Genomic DNA, 20,101 nt, shown 5'->3' on the forward strand with positions numbered 1-20,101 from the left:
GGACAACAAGTTCATGGTTGAAGGGAAGACGACACAAGGGTTAATAAGGTAGCATTGTATGCACCACAAAAAGGTATTTAGGCCACCCTGCACGTCCTTGTAGGCCCAGTTTAATATGCAACTTCATTTCATACAATATGTGGGGGGTCCCTGTTCAGTCTCTCTTTCAGTTGAGGGGCCCTTGGCCGAAAAAACATTGAAGACCCTTGGTTTAAAGGGTTAAGAACTAACAAACTAACCACTGTACGCGATGGAGGCATCGCTAGGGCAGCAACTCCCGTGTTCTGCGAGGAGTCTATGAGGAGAATATAGCGCCCATTTAGATGTTTTTCGGTGTCTAAAATATGTTGCTTCGAACGGCATCACACGGTCTGCATCAGTGAACGGAAGTTTGGGGATGTGATGACAAGTGGTCCTACATATTAGTTATGTAGTGAGCTTTAAGGCTCCACGTTATTGCCGATTTTAGACCCTTTGGGGGGGCCCAAGCCAAATCACTTTAAGTGCTTCAAGTTAGAGTTTGTGAACTTGTCTGTTAGTGACAGAGGACAAACAATTACAGGTTCAAAGGACTTGAAACAGGTTTAATATCCTGGGTCGCTGTCTCCGATGCTATGCACCTGTAACCCCGTCAAGGAAAGGGTTAACAGAAACGTAGTGTTGGCCAATCAGAGGAGGTTATGGTGCCAGACTCCCGGCTTTGGCTGAGTCTCTATCTGATCTGTCCCAGGGAGAGCAGGAGACGGTTGGGAAGTTTAACGTTGGTAGTCCCCAGAGAAGGAGTTGGTCATTTCATGGAGCAGATCAGAACCCAAATTGAAATTTAAGCAACTAAAAATTGCTGAATGTTAGAACATTGTGTCAAATTGGTCGTTATTACTGTGACTTATAAAGTTTTTTCAGTAGCTGAGGGGTGGGGGGGGGGACTGGGTTAACACTGCACTGTATGCGTGTCACATTCTCATTAGGGGCTGAGCCCCCCCTAAAGGTCTGATCCTAGAATCGCCCCTGCTCCATGTTACAGTGCAGTACTATACTTCAGATATTATATATATATATATATATATATATATATATATATACAGTACAGGCCAAAAGTTTGGACACACCTTCTCATTCAATGCGTTTCCTTTGTATTTTCATGACTATTTACATTATAGATTATCATTGAAGGCATCAAAACTATGAATGAACACATATGGAATTATGTACTTAACAAAAAAGTGTGAAATAACTGAAAACATGTCTTATATTTTAGATTCTTCAAAGTAGCCACCCTTTGCTTTTTTATTAATAAGGGAAATAATTCCACTAATGAACCCTGACAAAGCACACCTGTGAAGGTAAAACCATTTCAGGTGACTACCTCATGAAGCTCATTGAGAGAACACCAAGGGTTTGCAGAGTTATCAAAAAAAGCAAAGGGTGGCTACTTTGAAGAATCTAAAATATAAGACATGTTTTCAGTTATTTCACACTTTTTTGTTAAGTACATAATTCCATATGTGTTCATTCATAGTTGTGATGCCTTCAGTGAGAATCTACAATGTAAATAGTCATGAAAATAAAGAAACACATTGAATGAGAAGGTGTGTCCAAACTTTTGGCCTGTACTGTATATATATATTACAATATTATTGTCTATATTCATTTGACAGCTGTGGGTTATCGATTACTTTGCAGATTAGGATTTTTAAAACCTAGAACGAGCACATACAGCAAGTTATATTAAGCAACTCAAAAGTATACTAACAAAAGGTAGAACTTGTTCTCCAGCCAGGCCAGCTACATTTAAATTCTGCTGATTGCATCCTGAGCTGACAGTAACAATATTAAACATTTTACTTTTATAAGTATTTAGCTAATAATCCTTACGCACTTTAACTTGAGTAATAATGTAATGGATTAGTTATTGCTACTTTTACTTGAGTATAGGCTTTGAATACTTCTTCTACTCACACTCTTACCAATATTTTCACTAGAACACTGTTCATCAAGGGTTAGCACGAGTAAGTTAAAGTGATCATTTTCAGTGTTGATTGGTTGTTTACATGCACATCAGGTCCTTACATTTTATGATTAGGTTATTAGGTTGAGATTAGAATAGCAAACACAGGAGACAATATCAGCTGTTGGGTTTTCTTATCCACAATAGTTTTGACGCCTTTTTATGGTTTTCTTTTTTACGTTTTTGGCCCCTTTTCGACATTTCTGGCGCAGTTGCGACCTTTTACACGCTTTCGTCGACGTTTGTTACGCTTTTATCTACCTTTTTGATGCTTTTTCGACGTTTTTGGCGCTTTTTTCGGCGCTTTCGATAATAAACTGTTCATATGCTTAGCTTAATAAATGTATAAATGTAGTGAAGTAAACCGTATTTACCTCTGAAATGTTGAAGAGTGGCAGTTTAAAAGTAGCATGACATGAAAACACACCATTAAAGTAAAACAAAGTACTTCAAAATTGTGCTTAATACAGCACGGGAGTAACTGCAATTACTTACTTTACCGCCAGATATTGCGTAGTATTTAAAATATCTTATTTTTAAGACAAGAGTCTGTTAATAACATGAAATAAAGCCACACGTCAGCAGCAGTTACTCTCCATCAGCTGTTTGACAGCATCTCCACGTGCTCTTTCTGTTTACATTCTGCAGAGGAAGCACGCGGCAGTCGCTGCTCCCTCTCCCATTGGCTCGACGTCACGAAGACCCCTCCCACAGGCGGGACTCGTACACGGAAGCTGTCTCGGTGCCGCGAAAAAGTAGCTAAATAACTCCACAGAGAGTGGATATTACCGTACATTTTCGGTGTAAGGTGGTTTCTTTGCCTGTCCGGAGTCGTTAAAGTTTAACCGGAATGAACGGAAAGCGGTTTTTATTTCAAAAAACCTTCCTTCGATACGGCGTCCGTTAGAAATGAACGTAAGCTCCGCTGAAACACGGTAAACAACCCGCTTAATCGCGTTTTAACGCTTCCAATAAGATGTTATATTCAAAAGAGGTGCATGTGAATCACATTTAAACCCTTCGTTGCTGTTCGTTTGTAAAAAATCTCAGCCGAGATCTGAGTATTTAGCGCGTTTCTGTGAACTGGTAACGGGCATGCGCAGTGGGCAGCGGCAAGCCGATGCGGATATAAGGATTGGCGCCGGCGCCACAGCTGATGCATTCATTCATTGATCACCGAGGAGGTAAGACCCCCCGAGCCCGGAGAGCGCATTTACACTCAGATATGTAGTTACACAACGTAGTGTTACTCTTAATGTACTATTGGGGTTTTTTTATTGCACGTTTCCATCTTAAATATCCGTCTTTCTCGGCGTAGTTTGGTGGTAAGTGGATTTAAATCTGGACAAGCGAAGGACTGCAGGCATAACTTAGTCTTACCTTGTATTTCATGTTATTTTAAGGGCTTTTTCTCTACTTCGTACCATCGGGTTTACCTCGCTTGAATGTGACGTGATGTCCTAGGAGTGTGTTTAGTGATATTTGGGGTTTTAGTGGAGTTTATTCCTACCAACACTGAGGCTGCTCCTGTTACTTTAAAACTCTCAGAAAAGGTGCTTTTTATAACTTGTCTCTATGTTGTCCCTGTTTTTCTAAACAGGGCAACTATTCAGCTGTTTGCATGCAAAAGCAGCAGGACATCAGTTTATCGTCATATCTGGGTTAGCTGGTTATTGTTGACCTAGTTAGCGGTTGCCCGGCTAAGTTTGCTAATTACTGTAGCTCACCCTCCATAACTTAACCTCGCGGTGGTCTCGGTTTACTTGGCTTTAACGGCGCTTGTCGACGTTTAAAACTGCCTGTGTTAACATATGATGTTCCCGTGAGTTTAATCTAGCGATAGAGAGCGGTTTAAAGTCGATATAGCTTCTATTAAGCGGTCATTTTTACTAGTTTCCCCCGCAAACCTAGAGGAGGTTCTGCGGAGGCAGGGCTCAAATCCTCCCGCTTTTGAGCTTCCGAAATTGGCGCGTCTTTGAGTTTCAATCCCCAAATAAAGTCCATATTTTCGCGTTTTCCTACAACCAACCTACACCAATGTCGTCTACAGATGTTCGTTTGTTCACTGTGGATGATAAACGTTGGTTAAAATGCAGCATTTTTGAGCTTTTTTTGTTTGAAATCGAGGGAACAACCAGCCCCCCTCCTTCTTGGCTGTACTTAACCACACTAGCTTACAGAGCTCGGCTGGCTAGTCTGGCTCTTTTCATATTAAGTTATATCTGCTTTTACCCGTTTGGCTCTGGTTATCATAACCTTATGTGGAGCTTTAGCTTTCTTAGTCGACCATTATTGCTCTTTGAGCCACTTTGCCTCTCTTTTTCTTGGTCACAAGCTAACCTGAGTCTTTCATCACAAGCTAACTGCCACCAGGTCCGAACTGAGCGTGTAAAATGTTATCTATTGGGGGTCCTTGTGTGGCTTCTCCAGGACTTTCCAAGAGCCAGTTAGTCTCTTTATAACATTATTTGGTAGTTTTGCTTGGCTCTGGCCTGTTACAGGCTTATACAACCTCACTGGGGTGGCACACACTAGTGACTTCCAACATGTTGTATGTTGGGGCCCAGTGGCTCCTCAACATGGCCCCAGAGCCCTGTAACAGATCATGAAGTGCTTCCCAGGAGATTTAGATTAATTATATTTAATAAAATCCCTAATTTTTATCCTATCTGTAGCCCATTATGTCACATATCTGTCTATACTGTATATGTGTACTTTTTTTGGATGTAAATCTCACCTGTTCCCTCTTTTTCTTTTCAGCAGAGCCATAAATACACTCGACACAATGTTCAGACGCAGGTAAGCAGCCGGTGTTCTCAAACTGTGGTGTGGGGCCCAACATGCGGCCTCCATACCAAGAGGAAAAGTCCAGTTTTAATAGAGCTGCTGATGCTGTGAGATTAGGCTAACGTGTGTCCAAATATTCTTGTAACATTTCCATTTTCTGATATTGATAATGACTAATGTATGCATGTCAAGTTTTCACTTGACCATTGAGCCGGAACATTGTTTCAGACAAATTTTGTGGCATGACTAACATTAGATCAGTCGCCAATATGACTTCACTAAACGTCAGTGTTATAGTTCACTTGCATTTCATTTTAGTCATGTAAACGACACTCTGTTTCGTTTACGGGAACTTTAGGGAGATGAGATGATAAACCGCTGCGACTTGAAACCCATATTTGATAAAGCCGTTGAGTGTGACTGCCTGTGTCCGGACCTAACGCTGCCGAGCTGATGTACTTAATTTTTTCCATTTCAGCGGTCGCATCACTTTGCAAGCCAGAGATTCCAACACGCTCGAGCCGACCGTCAAAGCCCCACTGAAGAAAAGGAAATCGGAGGTTTGTGTTTTGTTTTGAATACTCTGATTCCTAGTGTGTATTTCTTTTAGTAATTTCCCCTTCCTCTGAAGTTCTTTGTACTTACTTTTTTACTGTACGCCCCCAATTTATTTTTATTTTCTTCTCCAGCCCTCCAAGAAAAAGCTACAACCTGCTGCCAAGAAACAAAGCTATGAAATACAGGTCAGTGTGTCCACGTGTCATTAACTCTGAATGATTGTGTGTGTGTGTGTGTGTGTGTAACTGATAAGAGTTAAAAATGGGACGTGTGTTACTAGTTTATCTGTTTTGCCTCCCTCCCCCCTCCCTCCCAGTGAGCCCTGCCCTGTTTGAAAACTGTGTAGTTGTAATTGGAGTGCATTTTCAGCATATTATTTGCAGTATAACCCTTATGTAGACCGTCCTCACACTATAGTTTTCTATATTTTTAGAGCAGCGATTGCCAAACCAGTGGGATATGTACCTTAAGGCCGTTTTATGGTTCTGCGGCGAATCGGCAGTGTACCCCGCAGACCCCTCTGCGTCTACGCCGTAGCCTGACGTGCACCTCTCGGAAAATGTAACCGCACGTCGCTCTGCCTTGGCTTGGTAGCGTTGCATCCGTCCCCTGACTAATTTCCTGGTTCTCCTTCTCCTTAAACATGAAATCAAGGAGAGGGTTAACATCTCCTGCTCCAGATGTCCCACCGTGGTCAGATAGAACAGGGGAGACTCTTTGTTTCTATCGCTATGACTCTAGAGTCACTACTCGCTGTATCACCCACTCCCCACGCACACACGCATATGCCGGCTCAACGCGCACAAGTATAAACGCCAGGCCACTTGAGTAGGCTACGGCGAAAGCTCTGCGTGGAGCCTCCGCAGAACCATAAAACCGACTTTAGGGCGTACGTGGGAAGACGCGTTAACATCAAGTCTCCGAACACCTGAACACTACGTGCTGCAGTTGGGTAAGCACAAAAGTTTAGCCGAAGGTAATAAGTGGTAGACAAAACTAACGGTTAAACTGAGTAGCCAAAGTAATGGAGAAAACTGTTTCAAAATAGCTAGAAGTTGGCTAACGGGTGAAATAGTTGGTGGTTGAAATGGTTGGCTTACTGGCGAAATTAACAGTTGAAATAGTTGTCTAAAAGTAATGTTGATGGATAAATGGTGAAACCTTCAGCTTCACTCCAAGTAGTAGAAGCCTAGGAGGTTGGTAGTACGATTGCTGACATAAATATTCGCTGTTCAATTGTATAAAATGATTAACAATATTCACATATTGCATAAGAATTGTGTTATACACTTTGAAAACGCATTGGGGATTGATGAAGGGGTACTTGAGTTCATCTGACAGGGCTTTGGGGGGTTGGGGGAGCTCCAACCAAAAAGGTTGGGAGCCACTGGTTTAGAGCGTCCATTTTGTTGTACTCTAAATGATATAGAGTAACTCCTTTCTTATATTTCTTTGCATTTTTAATTTTTTGCCAGCTTTTGTCCCGGTTATGCCCCCTACACATTATCTATGTATTGAGCAAAGCACCTCAAAGTGTTAGTTACTACTTTATAAGATTTATCTTGGTGATGAGGGGTCATGTTAAAGTGACTCGGGAGTTTCTACAGTGCAGTGCCTTCATTTCACCACAAGGTGTCACCACTGGACTTAACTGGAAAATGAAGTTCACAACAGCAATTCTCTTATTTTTAGTGCATGTAATTACACAAATGCTTACAGCAACACGTAGTGAGAGAGATGCACAGACTTGTTGATGCAGGTTATGGAGTAATAAGGTCAATCCCTTGGAGACTGGCTGTACTGTCGACCACTAGCGCTGCACAATATCGTTCTATTATCGCCATCTCCATGTCAACTAGTGCAATATACATATCGCAAAAGGCTGCAACATATCGCACTATGAGATTTTGTTCCTTTATGTTCAATTCAATCTTAAATAAAATGTTAGAAATGATTTCCTTTTTGTTTTTAAATTTAACAAGCCATTTGTATTTTAGAAGAATACTAAAAGCAACCGAGTCAGAACGGAGTACACTTTGTAATGTTTGTTAATGTAAGTTATGGAGTGATTGGGTCAATCCCTTGGAGACTCGCCGTACTGTCTGTCAAGTTACTTTATTTGTCCCCCAGTGGGGCAATTTGTTGTGCAGCAGGTAGTATAATAAAATCACACACAATCGTACACACAATACAGAGATTGCCTACCTTGCAGGCAAATTTTAAAAACCTAAACAATAAATCAAGTTGTCTATGGTTCTTTATAGAATTTAAAAAGTAGAATGGCTGCAGGGACAACACAGCCGGTCTGAATCTTCCTGTTTTTATTAATCTTGTGCGTCTCGTTTGTTCCCCCCCCCCAGAAGTGCTGGTCGGAGGACGGAGCGAGTCCATGCGTCCTCATCGAGACGCCCCACAAAGAGCTGGAGCCTGCAGATCCGTCCAGCTTCAAGCAGTACAGATTCAAGAACCTGTTCATCAAGGCCTCCCCCATTCCCTGCCTCAGGTAACTGTCTGTCTGTGTCTGTCTGTGTCTGTCTGTGTGTGTTAGAGGTGTGATTCTTTACTGGTCTCACGATTCGGGTTACGATTATCCTGTCAACAAATGGGCTATCAAGCTGCGTCTTCTCCACACGGTCTGTGTTTTTTCACCTCCAATGAGGCAGCAATTACTCAACACCTCACGCTGAGCTGCTTAACCCCACCCGAACCCCCTCCCCGGCTCAAATTGATGAGACGCCCTGAAACTGGATCGATTCACAAACTCAGAAAGGGGGGGGGGGGGAACCCTTTTCAAATCTTTAACTAGAGCATCAAAGATAAATTTACATGTCAACTATTAATTTAATCACCCACTATTTAGATATCTGTTGGGAGACTTTTCTTTTCTCATAAAAAAAAAAAAAAAAAAAATCCTAAATTGTAGACAAAACGAGACATTTGAGGACGTCATCTTGGGCTTTGGGCAGGGCTCCAGACTGAGACCAAATGGTCGCATTTTGCGACCAAAATTTGAGCGTGTGACTGAATTTTACATCCAGGCGCACATGGGCTTTTTTTTACACATTAAACGTGGACATTTCGGTACCTGAGAGCTCGTAAGCACAAGCTTATCTGTCGTCTGCATAGGACGGAGAGCGGAGCTCAGAGGTGCGGACTGAGCAAATTACTCTACAAACTACAGTTTTGTCGAAGTCAGTTACTCACAGAAATGCCGAGAAAGTGGTTGGAAGTGTGGTTACAGTTGTTCAAAACTTCACGCAGACAGCGTTTGCTGCGATATATTAATGGCGAGGTGAAAGCGGTCACGGTACTGTTGATGTCATACTTCCTGACAAGCAGGCACAAAATGTGGTTTGGGGACTGACTGACAGGCTGAGGGTGTAAGGCAAGGCAGCTTGATTTGTACAGCACCTTTCAGCAACAAGGCAATTCAAAATGCTTTACATGAAACATTAAAGAGCAATTAGAAACGGTCATGATGAAAATAAAAAAGAATACAAGTTACAGTGAGTAAGAAATAATGAATGAATTCAATCATTGTATTTCTCGACTGGAGACGAGAGCGTGTGCGTGTGTGTGTGTGTGTACTGTCATGACAGCAGCGGTGCTGTCAGTTTACCTTTTTTACAATAGACGAATTACAATGAAATTTGAAACCGCACATTGTAATTTCTGCATCTATTATCAAAGTGTTTTATTAGTAATAGAGTGGCAATTAGTAGAAATGTGAATATTTGGTTAGCATGTTGATTTACGGTGTGTGCCCCTAAATTTTCTGGTTGTGCCCCTAACATTGTCAGTTGGGGGGCCAATGTGCTCCTAATGGAAAAAAGTTAGTCTGAAGTCCTGGCTTTGGGAAACACTGATCCACATTTTTCTGACCATTTTAAGAGACCAAACAACTCATCAACGATAAAAAGATAATCGTCAGTTGCAGCCTTACACATTTTAACTTAATCAGGTTTATTGTCAAATGTCTTCGTGTTTGGTGCATAATAATAAAGTGAAAAAGTAGTGGAAGAAACAAATGTATAGCATAGAAACACTTTGTACGTATATTGGTATTAACTGAAAGCGCTGGACAGTTTTAAAGACGTTTTCATACATGGAACAAAGAAAAGGGGTCTTCAGATGTATAAAGAAAAAAAAAAAACCTTTATTCAGGGAAGGAGAGGCAGCCTCTCTTTTGCAGGAACGCCCTGATCACATTCACACAGTTCCACATTCATACCTGGAAGCTGCCCAGAACAACCAGTCTGATCTGCTGGCTCCACTGGAGCAGTTGGGGTTAAGGGCCTTGCTCAAGGTAATGAGGGAGGGGACAAGCAAGTACAGCTGCTCTTTCCCCACACAGATTTTTATCCTGTCAGAACCGACAACCTCCCGGTCACAAGCTCGCTTCTTTAACCTCTCGGCCACCACTGCCCAAGAACAATCCACTCTTGATGTTAGATTTCTGTCAGATCACCCAAACAACAAGTACAGTGTTTGCTTTGCATACAGCGGAGAGATAAAAAACCCAAGATGGCAGATCTTTGAGTATTAAAAAAACAAAACTGTTCTTTGTCTTCCAGCTGGGCCAGCTCGGACGACGTGTGGATCAAAATGCTCAACAAGGAGCTGAAGTACGTTCACGACAGGAGCTACCTGCAGCGGCATCCCAAACTGCAGCCCAACATGAGGGCCATCCTGCTCGACTGGCTGTTCGAGGTGAGGACCCGAAATATTCGGTTACGCTCCACATGGGTGACCTGACGCTGTATTTTAAATTCAGTATTTAAGTTCTCCGTTGGTAAACCGCTGTCTGTGCGTGCAGGTGTGCGAGGTGTACTCCCTCCACCGGCAGACGGCCTACCTCGCCCAGGACTTCTTCGACCGCTTCATGCTGACTCAGGAGAACGTCAACAAAGACTACCTGCAGCTCATCGGCATCACGGCGCTCTTCGTCGCCTCCAAGATAGAGGTGGGTCTCCCCTCCGCATCCTCACGTTTTTATCGGTGGTTCATGCGTGTTGATGCACAGGCTGCACACATGAATATAAACCAGAATTGAGCACATTTCCGAATGTTACAATGTAGCGCTACGAAGATTAATCCATTAGTTGGCAACTATTTTGATTTTGATTTATTTTTTTGAATAAAGGGTAAACATTCTCTGATTCCAGCATCTTAAATGTGACTATTGTTCTATTTTCTTGTCTCCTCTGTGACCGTAAACTGAACATATTTGAAGACCTCATTTTGGGCTTTTTGGGAAACCCTGATCATCATTTTTCACTTATATTTTTTTTGACATTTTAGAGACCAAACGACTAATCCATTAATCAAGAAAATAAACCACATAAATAATAACCTTTTGTTGCAGCCTTGGCTACAATTTATAAATGAATGTGTTCCACCTTATGTGGAAATCAAAGTCTGGACTAAATGGTCATCTAGATGTATCAATTGGGAGCTTACTTTGAATTGCTGTTTCTGTCAATAACTTTCCTAACTGCTCTTCTTCTCTTCAGGAAATCTACCCTCCTAAAATCTTAGACTTCGCCTATGTCACAGACGGAGCCTGCGATATTTGGGACATCCAGCGCACGGAGCTTCACATACTGAAGGTATGATTTTTAAAACTCAAACATCTAGAATACAGAAACAGTTTGACCAATATGTTTTCTTAAATGACTCCAATAAGTCCTTCCAAAACATTAAAGTAAACATTTTCAAGTACTTAACATCTAAAACAGCTTCTTCTAGGAAAAAAATGTGAAATTTACAACGCCACAGACATTATAAATCCAAAAATTGGGACATTTCTGGGTTACAGTAGCAAGTTACAGGGCCATGCACATTAAGTATACTAGAAATGATAAATAAGACGGCAAAGATGAAAAATGCCAGAACTACTGAAAGAAAAATATACTTTGAGTAATGAGAGTAGAATATAATTAACTATCTACATGCATAATGCTCGGTCTCTCTCTACATGCATAATGCTCTGTCTCTCTGTCTGTGTATTATTAAATGATAAGTAACCAGTGTGCGTTACACAACCTCCTTTGGTTGTTGCTTTTAACACGATCGAAACCTGTGCAGTAGGTCATCCGTTGGTACCGTATCTGTCCCCGCTTGTGTTGACCTGTATGTCGTGATCGTCCTGCAGGCGTTGAACTGGAATCTCTGTCCGGAGACGCCCATCTCCTGGTTGAAGCTGTACGCTCAGGTGGAAGCCCAGAAAGACGGCGAGAACTTCCTGGTGCCGCAGTTCTCCCAGGAAACGTACATCCAGATCACACAGGTACCTTCATACCTGCACAAACCATCTCCTTTATTTCTTCTTCTTCTAAAGAACGCGTCATACTGACCTTTTGACGTGTGTGTTGCAGCTGTTGGACCTGTGTATCCTGGATATCCACTCGTTGGACTACAGCTACAGTGTTCTCGCCGCAGCGGCCTTCTGCCACTTCTCCACGTTCGACGTCGTTCATAAAGTCTCGGGTGAGTTTGGTTTTCCCGTCCGAACGCCCGCTTTTAAAGCTGCTACTTGCACCAGGAGTTGTAGCTGTAGTGAACAGATATTAACTCAGAACGGTTTCTCTAGGATGACAAAACGTGGGTTTCTTTTTTTTTTATCTAGAAACAATTTTATTTTTTTCCCAAGAACAAGCCAATGAGGTGACATGATAAACAGAAAAAAGAAAAAACAGATTAGATACTTTATTCATCCCGAGGGAAATTTTAGGCATCCAGTAGCTTTGTGTGTGTGTGTGTGTGTGTGTGTGTGTGTGTGTGTGTGTGTGTGTGTGTGTGTGTGTGTGTGTGTGTGTGTGTGTGTGTGTGTGTGTGTGTGTGTGTGTGTGTGTGTGTGTGTGTGTGTGTGTGTGTGTGTGTGTGTGTGTGTGTGTGTGTGTGTGTGTGTGTGTGTGTGTGTGTGTGTGTGTGTGTGTGTGTGTGTGTGTGTGTGTGGTTTAATAGGTTACACTTTACTTTAAGTTTTCTACATAAGAGTGACATGACACAGTCATGAACATGTCATAAAACATAAACATTTGACATAACTCTCTTTTTTTTTTTAATAGTGTCATTCGGTTTTGTCATGACAAGTTATGGTTAGGGTTCATGTGCCATGACTGTCGTTACAGTGTCATGTCACTCTTATGTAGAAAACGTAAAGTGTTACCGTTTAATAGCTTTTCAAATTTTGAGGTTTTTATTTGACTCTAAACCCTAACCTGTCAGGTCTGACGTGGGAGGGCGTGGCTCCTTGTGTCCGGTGGATGAGTCCCTTTATGGACGTCCTGCGATCTCAACCCACACCTCAACTCAAGATCTTCTCCAAAGTCAAACCTGACGCCCGGCACAACATCCAGACACACGTGGCTTACCTGGACCTGCTGGTGAGACACACACACACACACACACACACACACACACACACACACACACACACACACACACACACACACACACACACACACCTGCTGTTACAGTTGGGGCTGGGTTAAAATGATCACTTCTCTAATTAAAATCTTTTTATGGAGAGGCAAACAGTTATGACCCAAAAAGTCATAAAAACCCATATCCAAGCACTTAAGGGTGTTTTACAAAAAATAAAAGGCCTTCAATTAATTTAACACTTAAAAGTACACCAACACTTGTTGGCTCTGAACTTGTATCCCTTCCAAAAGCACTGGTAGTTAAAGGGATACCAGAGGTGCTCCTGCCACTTTATTTTTATATTTTTCACTAAAATTGTGAGTCGGCTGCTATCAATTACTGAAATTCCCAAATCCATCTTTTGTTTAATGCTAGTTTTTTAAAGTAAAAGACTACTTAAAATGACCTTTTTGGGGTTTCAGTCTAAAGTTCTTTGCACTTGAAAGATCTCAAAATAAAAGCAGGATGATTGTTGTTGTTGTTGTTTACTGTGTAGATTTTCAGTCATTAATGTTCCAAAGTTGACTCACTATGTGTCAAGCCGTGGATGTTTAGGAAGCCTTCATGACTAACGTAAACTTTGTTTTCTGTCGTGCAGAGAAAATCTCATGACCTTCGACCTGACAGCCCTGACTGTCAGATGTCTCCCGTCGCCGTGGGAGCGCTCCTGACTCCGCCCAGCAGCACAGAGAAACCAGCCAATCACTGAGCAGGGCGCACTACCTCTTCGTACAGTTTGACCTGAAGGGACGTCTCTGATCGCATCAGCTCGTCGCCAACCGGACACGATTTTTATTTTTTTAGAAAAGCAAATTTTATGTAGCATGTTTTTATTTTTATTTTTTTAAACACTAGATCGGGAACTCATGTCGGCCTTTTTTATTAATCTGGTTTTTTGAAACTTGAGATTGTCAGGATTCGCTGTTCTTCGGACGGTGTGTGACTCGGGTTAACTGATGCTGGTTAACGGTTTTAGACTGAAGCCGCACCAACCGGAGTCCACTGATGATGAAGATGTGGGATCGCCAAACGGTCTCGTTGCTTGAGAGGAAACGGAACATTTTGAAGTATTTATCTGGGAGTTTTACTGGTGCTATTCCTGAAACGAAGTGTAAATGCTTCCAGATGGTGCTTCAGTCAGATTCTCAGGAGAATGAAAATGAGGCGTATCTCATTTTCTACGTTCAAATATATATATATTTTTTTTCAACTCTGAAATGGGGTTAAGTTTAAATATTATCCCCTCCTAAATCACCATTCAAATGTATGTAAACTTGCAGGTTTACGCTCCTAATTGTGGAAACGATGTGATTATTCTACAAAGATTGTGTTTTTTTTTTTGTTTTTTTTGCTACATGAGCCATACCAATAATCAGACACTTTAATTGCTGTTAACATCCTGAAAACTGCAGGTGTTGAACAGACCTGACCGGTTTGTGTGGCTCAATAATTCCCCTCTTCAATCGGGTTATTGTTGCAACCTTGTTGCACATTCTTGTTACATTCCTGAGAAACTTGACTTGCATAGGAAAACTGCAGTTTTTGCTTTTCAAAGTGCTTGTATTTATTAAGCCTTAGTATGTAAAAACAAAATGTCTGTCTATAAGTTAAAAAAAAAAAAAATTCTGTGATGAATGAGCTCAGTTTGATCGCTGCCAAAGGCAAAAGCTATTTATGATTTTGCTATGTGACACATTTTATGTTGAATTGCAGAAAATGTGCACTAGCCTGTCCATTCTTAGTGCCTTTTTAAAAAAAAAAAAATATGAACTGTACAGCTACCTAACTTAAGCTGCAGCGAGCTAAAAGTGTGAACAAACCTGTGACTGTAAACCTGAAATCTCTACAGCTCGATCGAGACTGCAGTGAACAAACTATGTAAACTGTAGATGTTAAAGAATTTATGTTTTGTAAATACAATAATTCAGAAATGTGTAATTTCTTTTATATTGGAATGTTTTAAATAAATGAAAGGAGTTTGGTATGTTAAGTTTTTCTGTCCTGTGTGAATGTATATTGTCGGTTTAAAAAAAATCATAGTTCAAAAAAAGTCTTTGTATAGTCAGAAAACAAGTCAAAAGTTATATAACAATACTGTTTTACCACAGTCTTGTCTCGTTGCCTTCGGCAGTTTGGGTAACCTGCAACTGGCATAAACTAAAAGTATGTAAGAAAAGGCCTTGCCCTGACGTGGCATCGAACAGGGGTGATAACCACTGGCCGCAATGCCACTTATACTAAACCTAAAACTTGTAAAAGAATTATAGTATGTTGAAAGAAAAATGAAGTCATTAAAGTCATAGTATGTCAAACTAGTATGTCAGAGGAAAAAGTCGTTAAAAAGTCATAGTATATGTCAAAAAGTAAAATGTCATAGTAAAGTATGTAGGGTGAAAAAATAACTAGTAAATGGTCATAGTATGTCGTGAAAAGTCACAAAAGAGTCATACTATAGTATGTCCAAAAAAAAGTCGTAGTATATTATGTCGAAGAAAGTCACAGTAGGCTATAGTATGTTGGAGAAAGTCATTGCATAGTATGTCCAAAAAAGTCATAGTATGATGCAAAAAGTAGTAAAGTCAGTATGATGTAAAAAGTTACAGTATATTGAAAGTACTAGTATGTAGAAAAAAAACTAGTAAAAAGTCAGTGTAGTATGTTGAAAAATAGTCACAAAAAAGTCATAGTATGTCAGAGAAAAAGTCATAAAGTAATTATTGTTCTGTCCTCACTAAGTGCCAGTCAGGTCTCTTGACTTGGATGTTTTTCAGCGGGACAACATCTCCGTCCATCAGATTTGGTCTTTCTGTTCTCCATTTCTGACGACTATTCTCTTCTCCATCTTTCTCAAAAGGTGTTGGCTGTACTTTGTACTCGTACTTTGTACTAAGAGGTCACTGTCATCAAAGTTGCCAGGGGGAGCTGTGTTTGTGCCAACGTTCTGCGTTAGGAGCATAGCAGGGGTGAGGATTAGAGGGTCATCTGGATCTGTAGACACCGAGGTAAGTGGTCTAGAGTTGACTATAGCAGTATCCTCAGCCATAAAGGTTGTCAGGACCTCATGTGTGACCTTTGTAGGCCCGAGCTTGAGGAACGTTGCATCAAGGATCCAACGTGTGATGCCGATCGTCCTCTCCCAGCTGCCTCCCATGTGTGAAGAGTGTGGGGGATTGAATAGACACACACAGCCTTGATCAGAGAGATAGTTGCCCACTTGCTTGTTGTTGCAACCTCTGGAGTCAATCTGAAGCTCTTTGCAGGCTCCCACAAAGTTGGTTCTGCAGTCAGACCTCAGCTGCTTAACGGGTCCCCTAGTTGCAAAGAAGCGTCTTAAAGCATTAATGAAACTGGATGACTCCATTGATTCAACAACCTCAATGTGTATGCCGCGTGTGCTCATACACGTTAAAATGACTGCCCAACGCTTACTGTTTGCCTGGCCTCCCCCCGTGTCCTTCTTGAGGTGACACACCATGGCTCGAACAAATCTAGTCCTACAAAGGTGAACGGAGGGTCTGTGCTCAAGCGATCAGCAGGCAGGTCCGCCATCTTCTGCTCCTCTTGTTTACCGCGTAGCCTCCGACATAGCACACAGTTATAGATCAGGCTGCTAACACACCGCCTAACTCCAACAATCCAAAACCCTGCAGCTCTTAAAGCTCCTTCTGTCAAGTGCCGTCCTTGATGACAGACTTTCTCGTGGTAGTGTCTGATGAGCAGTAAGGTAACATGGTGTTTGCTAGGAATGATGATTGGCTGACTCTCCTCTGGTGTGAGCTGTGCCTTCCTCAGCCGTCCACCGACATGCAGAAGGCCCTCAGAATCGATGAAAGGGCAGAGTTTGCTGAGGGGCCGCTGTTTTGGGACAGGCTCTCCCTTTTGGATGCACTGGATTTCCTCTGAAGAGATGTCTCTTTGGACAGCGAGAATGATTCTGACCTTTGCATGATCTAGCTGCTCTGCACTGAGAGGCTGCTTGCAGATGTGCCAACTATGGCAAGGACCTCCTTTTGCTGCTTGCATGAAGGAATGAGCGATATGCGAGAGTCGGGCAACAGCTCTGAAGACTCGAAAAGCGCTCGAAGCGTGCATTGCCGAGCTGTTGTGATGAACGTGTGGCACAGGTCACTACCTCTGGGCGTAACTCCATATCTGATCTGGTGTCGATAAGATTGAAAGGTTCCTGTTGTAAGCTGGTTGGTTAACCATGAGGAAAGCGCGAGCTGGTTGGCTGGGATGGCTCTAGTGGCATGGTCTGTTGTTAAAGATGCAGTAGGTAAGTCTTATAAAACTAACTTTCTGTCATATTTGCTGAAACTGACCCTATATTCCAGTAGAACTACATGAATTATGTAATATAAAAAAAATCCAGCTCCTCTGGCACCTCCTACAGCCTGTACTGCCATTGGCAAAATTCCACCGCTCCCGGTTGATTTACTCCAATCAGGGCCACAGGGGGGTCTATCTGCCTGTCAATCACTGCTCATGCACGCACACGCATATATAGCGTTTTGAAGCCAATGTGATTGAATGTTTGTCCCGTTCACTTACTGTCTTCTCTTTAATGAAGATTCTGCTCTCACAAGGCCTGAAATAACTGGGGCGCCCATTTCCCAAGACATTGGTCTTGAAAGTATTGACCGTTGGTCGGTGGGCCCCGCCAAGGCAGACGTCACCAACTATGACCCAGCCTAGATCTAGTTGCTGTGCGTAAGGTGCATTATGATGACCATTGCGCTGGGTGCGCACTTTGTGGACACGGATGATGTCCGTGCCAAGTAATAGTAGGATCTCAGCCGAATGGTCCAGAGGAGGAATCTCATTAGCTATAGGCTTGAGATGGATGTGACTACGGGCAGCCTCTGGTGTTGGGATTTCATCCCTATTGTTGGGAATTAGATTGCACTCAATAAGGGTTGGTAGTGGTAGATGAAGTGTACGTAGTTCCTGCACATGTTTTGAGACTGTACGGAGAAGAGTCACTCTTTATGTCAAAACTTGTCGAAGAATGCTGATCTGGCTAGTGACACGTTGCTTTGATCGTCTAGCATCGCGTACGTCTTCATTTTTTGCTCAGGGTGCCCCTTCGGATAGATGTTGACCAGACAGATTTTCGAGCAAGATTTTTCTCGAAAACCCTCACCACAGACCTCTGTGCATGAGGAAGTTGCTACATATGGAACGTGTTGCGTAGGCTCCCCAGCATGATCTGCAGCAGGCCCATTAGAACTCACAGCCCAAGGTGCTGGTCCTGCATGGAGCACAGACATGTGTTGGTCACTGTCGCATTTCGAGCAACGGACGACAGCTTTACACTCCTTTGCCTGATGTGTTGTCGACGCACAACATTTAAAACGTATGAAGTTCTCTTTCAGGAAGCGCTTACATTCTGCTAATGGTTTTATCCGAAAACGTCGACACTTCTTGAGGGAATGAGGTTTTTTGTGGAGAGGACACTGTCTATCTGGATCCATGACAGGTTCTTTAGTGGTGTCTGAGCAGGATGTGTCTGCTACTTCAGTTTTACTGACCGATAATGAAGGTTTGGTTTTCCACTGTTTGCTTGAAGACCCATCGGCTTTGGACCCAGCTGAGTTTGAGGTAAAGGCAGCAAAGCTAGGATCATTCCTCATCTCTGCATAGTGGTACACAAAGTCTATGAAAAATGAGAAGGGGGGGGTAGACAACATTGTGCTCTCTCTTATAGCGGGACCCCTGACTTATCCACTGCTCCTGGATGTTGTGGGGCAATTTCTCCACAATAGGGTTTATTCCTCTTGCTGTGTCGAGAAAGCTAAGTCCTGCCATGTCATGCATTGCTGCTTCGATTTCTAGGAGTAGATCTCCAAGTTCTTGAAGTTTCTGATAAGCTCTGTTGTCAAAAGCATGTCCAGACCAATAGATGGATTATTGACATGAACTGCCCTTATCCTCTTGGCATGGTGAAGGAACTCCCCACCAAGCCATTTAATGAGCAGGTCCAGTTCTTCACTGGCTTTGAGGTTCAGACCTTATACAGCATTATCAAAGCTAGATTTCCAGGACAGATAACTGGCAGGCTGGTTTTCGAACACTTTAAGCCCAGCCGTGACAAGATCTCGACGAGCCAGATATACAGCTAAGTCAGATACACCTGGGGCCTCTGATCGTGAGTTGTGTTTTAGCTGCTTTGTTGGGTCTGTGGACCGGCGTACATTGAAGCTGGGGATATTCACTTTTTTGTGAACAGATGCAGCACCAGGGAGGTGTTTCTCGGGATAGGTTTGCTGCAGGGGTTTAGTAGGAAAGGCTGCAGAATCTGACCGCTGTAATTGTTGACTGCCATGCTGGCCGCGTGTTTCGGGATGGTTTGGGGGAGGGCGCTGCCGCGGTCATGGGGAGCATTCTCTGTAGCGGCGTCAAGTGTGAGGTGAAGTACCATTTTGACTGGAAGCAAAATGTGCTTGGATGTACTCACCAGTGCGATGTATGGACTGCTTCGCTGATAGAGTGTGACTGGCTTTACTCACAAGGTCACAATTTTCTAAATCTGCAGCTGCTTCAAACACTTTAGCTTCTGCTGAGGCAGCATCAGCTTCACATTCTACCTTTAGTGCATTTAATTCAGCCTCTATTCGTGCTTTTTCTACTTGCATTTCTACTTGACGCTTTGCATAGGCTGCTCGTGTGCGTGCAGCTTCTGCTTTGGCACGAGCTTTAGCAGCAGCTACAATGGCTGAAGACTTAACTGAGCTTCGTGAAGGTGAACTTTCTGACTTGACATCCAGGTCTTGAGGATCGATATCGTCAGGATTGGGGTCTGCCATTGCGATATAGGACAGGTAGACGTATCTCCAGACCACAGAAAATGCTCTTGTGGATGTAGATGTATGTCGTTGTTTCTTACTTTAGCAGGGGTTAAACTTGCATGTCCCATCGAGTGGATTCTCGTTGATGGATATACATCCTTTCTTCACAGTCTGTCACAATGGTCCATATTTTTACAGTTCTGTCCTCACTAAGTGTTGTCCACACGAATGTATACTCAGCTATACAGACAGCTAAACACTCTCCTAATCAAGCTCCAAGGAACAGGCTCATGTGTTGATTTTGGCTGTTTAATCAGGTTTAAGTGTAAATCTGTGAACAAAGAACAAAAAAGATATAGAAATTAAAATGTTGCTCCATAATGCAATATCACACAAAGCTTAGCTTAAGAGTTACAAGACATGTTGCACAAGGTAAGTGTAAACACAAAGCAAACAGTTTTCCATATGCTGGTACAACAAACACCCCAGGTTTTACAGTACTAAATAGCGGATAATTAAATGACTTAGGAAA

General features: G+C 42.4%; 1 protein-coding gene across 3 annotated transcripts; it reads left to right on the forward strand.

Annotated features, from left to right (window-relative positions):
• Positions 1-3,063: 3,063 nt before the first annotated feature.
• ccne2 (cyclin E2) lies at positions 3,064-14,765 on the forward strand. Of its 3 annotated transcripts, none has more exons than XM_039804890.1 (12): positions 3,064-3,192; positions 4,769-4,807; positions 5,274-5,355; positions 5,485-5,538; positions 7,714-7,856; positions 9,928-10,063; positions 10,170-10,316; positions 10,867-10,962; positions 11,508-11,642; positions 11,731-11,842; positions 12,584-12,741; positions 13,380-14,765. In XM_039804890.1, the coding sequence occupies exons 2-12, from the start codon at positions 4,794-4,796 to the stop codon at positions 13,488-13,490; spliced, it is 1,188 nt and encodes a 395-aa protein (XP_039660824.1). In that variant the 5' UTR covers positions 3,064-3,192; positions 4,769-4,793; the 3' UTR covers positions 13,491-14,765. The 3 variants fall into 3 exon arrangements, with proteins under 3 accessions (XP_039660824.1, XP_039660825.1, XP_039660826.1); XM_039804891.1 differs by lacking the exon at positions 3,064-3,192 and adding an exon at positions 3,261-3,333; XM_039804892.1 differs by lacking the exon at positions 3,064-3,192 and adding an exon at positions 3,311-3,333 and having other exon boundaries at positions 4,772-4,807.
• Positions 14,766-20,101: the final 5,336 nt, after the last annotated feature.

Source organism: Perca fluviatilis, chromosome 7 (assembly GCF_010015445.1).
Source record: "Perca fluviatilis chromosome 7, GENO_Pfluv_1.0, whole genome shotgun sequence".
In the NCBI taxonomy this organism is placed as follows: domain Eukaryota; kingdom Metazoa; phylum Chordata; class Actinopteri; order Perciformes; family Percidae; genus Perca; species Perca fluviatilis.

Coding starts and splice junctions, on each gene's coding strand:
- ccne2 (XM_039804890.1), top strand. Junction 5,356..5,484: donor TGAAGAAAAGGAAATCGGAG/GTTTGTGTTTTG, acceptor TTTCTTCTCCAG/CCCTCCAAGAAAAAGCTACA. Junction 7,857..9,927: donor TCCCCCATTCCCTGCCTCAG/GTAACTGTCTGT, acceptor TTTGTCTTCCAG/CTGGGCCAGCTCGGACGACG.